This window comes from Jatropha curcas, chromosome 1 (assembly GCF_041381405.1).
Source record: "Jatropha curcas cultivar XTBG-Jc1 chromosome 1, XTBG_Jcur_1.0, whole genome shotgun sequence".
In the NCBI taxonomy this organism is placed as follows: domain Eukaryota; kingdom Viridiplantae; phylum Streptophyta; class Magnoliopsida; order Malpighiales; family Euphorbiaceae; genus Jatropha; species Jatropha curcas.
This window is the reverse complement of record NC_143151.1, coordinates 6,383,539-6,390,220: the sequence shown is the minus strand read 5'-3', so window position 1 is coordinate 6,390,220 and position 6,682 is coordinate 6,383,539. Positions and strand designations below refer to the sequence as shown.

The 6,682-nt window shown below is 30.3% G+C and overlaps 1 protein-coding gene across 1 annotated transcript; it reads left to right on the top strand.

Moving 5' to 3' along the window:
* Positions 1 to 2,504: 2,504 nt before the first annotated feature.
* On the top strand, positions 2,505 to 6,681 carry LOC105637357 (histone deacetylase HDT1). Its single transcript, XM_089715613.1, has 10 exons — positions 2,505 to 2,660; positions 3,688 to 3,758; positions 3,872 to 4,092; positions 4,454 to 4,464; positions 4,551 to 4,601; positions 4,681 to 4,874; positions 5,439 to 5,510; positions 5,608 to 5,698; positions 6,078 to 6,204; positions 6,290 to 6,681. Exons 1-10 carry the CDS (start codon positions 2,648 to 2,650, stop codon positions 6,348 to 6,350), a joined length of 912 nt encoding a protein of 303 aa, XP_089571739.1. The 5' UTR covers positions 2,505 to 2,647; the 3' UTR covers positions 6,351 to 6,681.
* Position 6,682: the final 1 nt, after the last annotated feature.

The window sequence follows — 6,682 nt, the reverse complement described above, 5'->3', positions numbered from 1 at the left end:
GATTAGTAAGAATTACTAATCAAAGTAAACGAGACAATACATAAATAAATACATAAATAAAAATATTTAAAATATTATTCTTTTATTGTATATCCTTTTTTAAATTTTTAATAATCAATTGTATTTTTGATATTTTAAATACATTTAATTATTAAATATTTGATAATAATAATCATTCAACTAAAATATAAACAAAAATAAAATACACTTAAACCCAAACTCGAAAGTCGAAACAATGCTATTGAAGAGGGAAAAAAAAAATCTAATTTAAAGTAACTCTCATCTAGGAAAAAAAAATCTAATTTAAAATAGCTTTCATCTACCACTTGAGTATACCGTTGATTATTACAAAATTTAGCTTTCATAGAAAGCAGTTAACTCATAGAAAGCACTTCGAGTTCGAACAGTGGCTTCAAAATTAGTATGTTGATTTCTTACATTTTAGTTCATATATGTTTGTGTATTAATTTATATATTTATTGTACGTGAGAAAGATAGTTGAAATTAAATTTTCAAAAAACAAAAATTTTAACAATTTGATAATCCTAAGATTTGATGAATTTGGAATTTTTAATATTTATATTGTAACTAACATCAATCCATGTACTCAATTATTTTCAGAATATACATATATTAGCATTATTTAAACTGAAAAATATATTTAATTATTTTAGCTTTATAATTTAAACCAACCAGCAATATCAAAAATATAATAATGTTAATGATGATATTTCTCTTTGTTCACAAAAAGAAAAAGAATTTTCCATTAGGTCCCACGAAAATATATTTTTTATTGCAATTTAACCCTTAATTTAATTATATAGTATAAACACTCTTAATTTTTCATTTTAGGGTGTAATTATCGCAAAATTCAAATTAGGATTTGCTGCTTAGAAAATCAGAGTCTCCAATAGACAGGTTTTACGGGGGCGGAGGCTTTCCAAAAGGTAAGGGAGGTATACGGACCAATTATATCAATAGTGATTTAATTTGTACAAGTTTTAAGCGTTTAAAATCTGATTTTTTTACTCCTGTCCTTCTCTAACTTTTGTTCCACTATTTTAGATTCACCTCTAATATTTTAAACTAAAGCTATTCCCTAATAAAGAGAACAATCAATACATAAAGGGGTTAATAATTTTGAATTAAATACATTTCGATCATTTTCTTGTCCATTTGAAGTTTGATTAAGTGAGAAATGTATTGTTGATGCTATTAAATAAAAACGACATGGAAATTAAAGGGAAAAAACAAAAACGACATGCACCAAAAGGAAAGCTAGCTCGATGAAAATTGGACCGAAATTGAGTTAGAGGTTTTGGTTTTGAACCATAATAAAAATTGTTCCAATTATAAAACTGAAATTGACATGAAACTATTGGTTCAATTAGTGGTCCAAGCCAGTTTTAGTAAAATTGAAAATTGCTCAATGATTCACTAAAATTATAAAAAAACAAAAAATAAGACGGAATTTGTTTTTTGGTTACAATAAGAAATAAAGAATTAACAAAGATAAACTACACTGGCCGCATCATAGAAGCACTGATACCTAATACATAGGATCACATCAAAATTCCGAAAATGAGATGAGAATTTATCGACCGGTTAGTAAGAAATGAATCATGATTATAAAATTCATTTGTTAATGAATTTCAGATAAAATTTATTTGTAAATGAATTTATCATGTTTGATGTGTTATAATTTAAAATAAAGATTTTAATTCAGTTCCACAAAATTATATTTGGAATAAATTCTTAAATGAAAATTCATTTGTCTTTATTTCTTATAACATTCTTGACATAATAATTTAATAAAAATAAATAACAAACACAAGTTATATTTATTATGTACAATATAATAACTTGTCATTTTTTATTAAAATATAAATAATAAATTTCATATAAATAAGTACACTAATATTCCATGCTAATTAATTAATTATATAAACAGTAACATTCATCATAATAATTATTTTTAATTGATGTAAAAAATGTTATTGATTTAAGAAAAAAAATAAAAAGGAAAAAGAAATATAAACTAACATCATTATTGGATTAAAAAAAATATCACTGTTATGGTTTGGAATTTTCTAAAGAAAATAAATAAAAAGAAAAAAAAAAGTAAACATAGTTGAGTTTTATAGTAGAGGGTAATTTTATTAGTAAATATTTTAATGGTCAATTTTATAAAATTTATTTACAAATTTTATCAATTTTAATAGAATTTAAGATAGACATTCTAATTCTATAAAATTCAAATCGTACAATTTAAATTTATATATTTTTTTATTATAAATATAATATTTTAAATTTTTAAATAAATTCCACAAATGTGCAGAAACAGTTTAAAATTAAAAAAAATCGATTTTGATTTTAGCCCTGAGCGCAGGTTCAATGTACTGCTCGCCGATTAATGCTGTTACCCATTCACTGTGAAATAAAAAAATTTCTTTATAAAGAAAAAGGAAGAAAAGGCCCTTAAATGGGGGCCCAAAATCAGCTACTCCCATTCAAAACCCTAGTCTGGATCACAAAACCCTTATAAATGCACTCAAAACCTTCATTTAATCCGCCTCTTTCACTGTCCCGATACTCTCGACGTCTTCTCTAAAACCCTAGCCTTCTCCCTTTCTCTCTGTCATCCTCTATGGAATTCTGGGGTAAGTTTCATTTCTCTTTTTTTTTTTTTTTTTTTTTTTTCCTGATTCATTCATTTTCTGCTATGGTTTCTCTGATTTATTCTGTTTTCTATTACCGTATGTTTCGCTGGATTTCGTTTTGTTTGTATGGTTGTCTTTTTTTTTTTTTTTGTTCATTTCTCTGATTGCTTATGCTTTTTCCGGACTTTGGTTTTGTTTATGAGTTTATATTTCGGTGTTTTTGGAGCAGCTTTGGCGGCTAAATATGGAACTCATAAATGGTCTTTCGTGCCTTTTTTGTTTAATCATATTTTTTTAGTGTTTTTTTTTTTTTGTCTAGGTATTCTCTTTTCGTATCTAGGGTATTGCATGGGAATTTACTGTAAAGAAAGATAACTTTGTCTATTTGCTTGGGTTTGAAGGGGGGGGGGGGGTTTAAGTTTAATATTTGTGGTACTTTACACTTAAAAGAGGATTTTGGAGTTGCTAACCAGACTATGCTTTCCTTCAATCTTAAAATGAACTGCTACGAGGTTAACATCCAGTTCAATTTTATTCTTTAACCTTATCAAATCTATTTCCTTAACTCCCTGTATGGTTTAAGGTTGCTAACTTTATTAAAAGTGTATTGAAAATGGGTTCTGTTATAGGCAATCCATACTTTTTATTTGTTTGTTTATTGTTTGTATCTTGACCTATTTGTAAATAAAAAATGATGTGCTGAGAGAACTTTTAAGTACTCTTGTTGTGGAGATTTTTGTTTTGTGAAAGTAGTCCTGCAGAAGGGAGATAAATTTTAGTGCGCTCGTGGTCTTTGTTTTTGTGACTTGTTTTATTATGTCATTATTATTTGAACTTGTCTGAAAATTATGAACTTGTCATTATTATGTCATGATTTTAGTGAGCTCATGGTGTACCTTTATTTTGACTATTGTTATGATTGACTTGAAAAATTCACTTATGTGGAGGCAGTTTGTTTATTTTGGTTTTCTTGTTATTTTAAATATAGGTATTGTATATTTATGTCTAATTCTTCTCATTCTATTAGGTGTTGAAGTCAAGGCTGGAGAGCCTCTCAAAGTAAAACCCGAATCTGATAGTATATTACATCTTTCTCAGGTTTGCTATTCAATTTTGTTTGATTTAATAACATTTTATCGCCTTATGTTCCTTAGTTTGATGTTGTTTTGGTTTTTGTTTATCTTGCTAAACATTGATTTTTTGTCTCTCAGGCGGCTCTAGGTGAGTCAAAGAAAGAAAAAGGAAATGAATCAGTTCCCCTATTTGTGAAGGTTGATGACAAGAAGCTTGTACTGGGTACTCTTTCTACCGAAAACATACCTCAGATTTCGCTTGATTTGGTCTTCGAGAAAGAGGTGGAACTATCTCACAACTGGAAGAATGGCAGCGTTTACTTCTGTGGTTATCAAACCCTTATGCCAGATGAAGAAGAATATCCTTGTTGTACTATACCTTTTTTTTTTAATTTTTTTATTTTCCCTTTTGTTGCTTGTGATGCTTATCCCACTATTTACTCCCCAGAACAATGTGCATTTGATCAACCTGAGAACAATTAGAGCATCCTGAACTTAAAAATATTGTGTTCAAGAACTTTTGATTTTGATCTTCTACTTTATGCATGAAGTCTTGATGTTAACCTTAGGTCTTACAATTGATTGTGTTGCAAGTTTGCAATAATGGATAATATAAAATAATAATATTATTGTTTTATTTAGAATTCCTTGGTGATTTAATAAATTAGTACCATTTGTAGTTTCCTTGACCATATGCTCTGGCTGTCTTCTTGTGATCACTATGTATTCTGGTGAGTCCTATGACGAACGCTGCTATACATAGTACTGATTTTTGTAATCTGTTTGCAAAGTATACTGAACCCTTTGATTTATGCAGATGAGGACTCAGAAGAGGACAAGCCACTTCCATTGGTGAATGCAGACAATGGTATTTCTTTCTTTGTGCTGAATGAATGTCAATTGTTTTTTAAATGAATCCTCATCTTTTGATTTATAAATTATTTCAGGAAAGCCACATGTTGAGCCTGTAAAGGCTATTGCTGGCAAGCCTAAGCCTGATTCTCCCGCAAAACAAAAGCCTAAGCCTGCAGAGCCAAGCAAAGGACAGAAAGCAGAGGATGAATCTGATGAAGATGAATCAGATGATGATGATTCAGACGATGAAGATGACGAATCTGATAGTGAGGATGGCTCTGAAGAGGTATCTGCTTTATATACTTGCTAGCTCAATGTGCAATATTACCCTTGTGTAATGAAAGAAAGTAGCATGGACAAAGACATGCTGGATTCTAAATTGCATGTTGTGTGATATCTTGACCTTTTCTATTATAATTGGATTTCAAATTTAATTTTGTTATTGGTTTCTTGAATCTTTCTTCTAATTGGACTGTAGAGTTTGCTGCATCTGTGGTGATTGTAAATACTCCCTTTTTCTTCTTTTGGATAAAAAAGTTAAACGAGTCGGGGTTTACAGAAAAAGATATAGTTTTTTGTGATGAACTTAAATTACAAAAAGTTCCAGAAACTGGTGCATTTCCATGAAACTGGTGCAAATAATGCTTTGTTGAATCAGTTGTTTTATTGATGTTATATGCTAGTGTGTTTTTGCTTTGATAGGAGATGAATGTTTCCTTGGAGTGGTCCTCTTGAAACTAGATGTGGTCTCAATTTTTTGTTGTTTCAATTTCTCAATCACTGGATAAAAATGGCCTTATGTAACCCCTGGGCCTTTAGAAGTAAAGTTGGTGACTCTCTTTTTTTGCAGGGAATGTCTGTTGATTCAGATGATGAGGATGAGGATGAGTCTGAGAGTGAAGATGAGGAGACCCCAAAGAAGGTAGTTTATTTTAATGTGCTAGTGATTGACAAGTATATAAATTGAAAGCTTTGGATTTTAGAGGCGTGATTGCTGGTTCTTTTGTCATATTGAATAGGCTGAAAAAGGCAAAAAGAGGCCCAATGACTCTGCAACAAAGACACCTGTCCCCTCGAAGAAGATAAAATCAGTTACTCCTCAGAAGACTGGTATGTTAATTGGCTACATTTTTGGCTGCTTTATCTTTTTCCCTAATCATTTTTTTCTGCACCGTCTTTTTTAGATGGTAAATGTCTTGATACGAAGTTATTGATGATGTTTGGATTTTGTAACTTCCCAATGAATATATTTATGTAATGGGCTGTACATGCCTAAATAGTTTGAAAACAATTGAATATTTGGTATACACCTAAACAAGTTCTACAAGGCTCAAGTTCTCCTCTCTCTCTCTCTCTCTCTCTCTCTCTATATATATATATATATATATATATATATATATATATATATTTCAATGGAGCCAAAAGTTTTTTTTTATTTTTTATTTTTATATCCTCTTGAATATTAACTGTATTTCTTTCTGTGGATCAGACGGTAAGAAGGGCGGCCATACTGCAACTCCCCATCCAGCTAAGGGTGCTGCAAAAACTGCTGCAGTCGGCAGCAATGCGAAGTCACCGAAATCTGGAGGTCAATTTTCTTGCAAATCTTGCGACAGGTATGTTTAGTCAGATACTGAAAGTTTTGCGAATCCCATAATGAGATCAATGCAAGCTTACTGGGAATCTTGATTAATTTTACAGGTCATTTGGCTCGGATGGTGCTCTGCAGTCTCACTCTAAGGCCAAACATGGTGGGAAGTAAATGGAATTAAATTTTTGTTGAGAGATATCGGGAGGATCGAAGTTAGAAGATTTTGTTAGGCATGCCATAGGAAATGAGAGATTTATGATAGCGGTGACTGGATTCGATGATTTGTATTTTCTGTTAACGTTATAAACTGGGTGGATATATCACATTTTGAAAGCTGTTTCATTTATGCTTTGGTGAGATCGTTATATGATGTGATGTTAATTAGCGGTTTACTCGTCAGATTAGCATTCTCCCTTGTTCCATGAATTGCTTTTTTGGGCGTATTTATTGTAATGCTGTGTAATTCTGTTGGTGTTTGTTGAAATGCTTTTTCAATTTTTCAT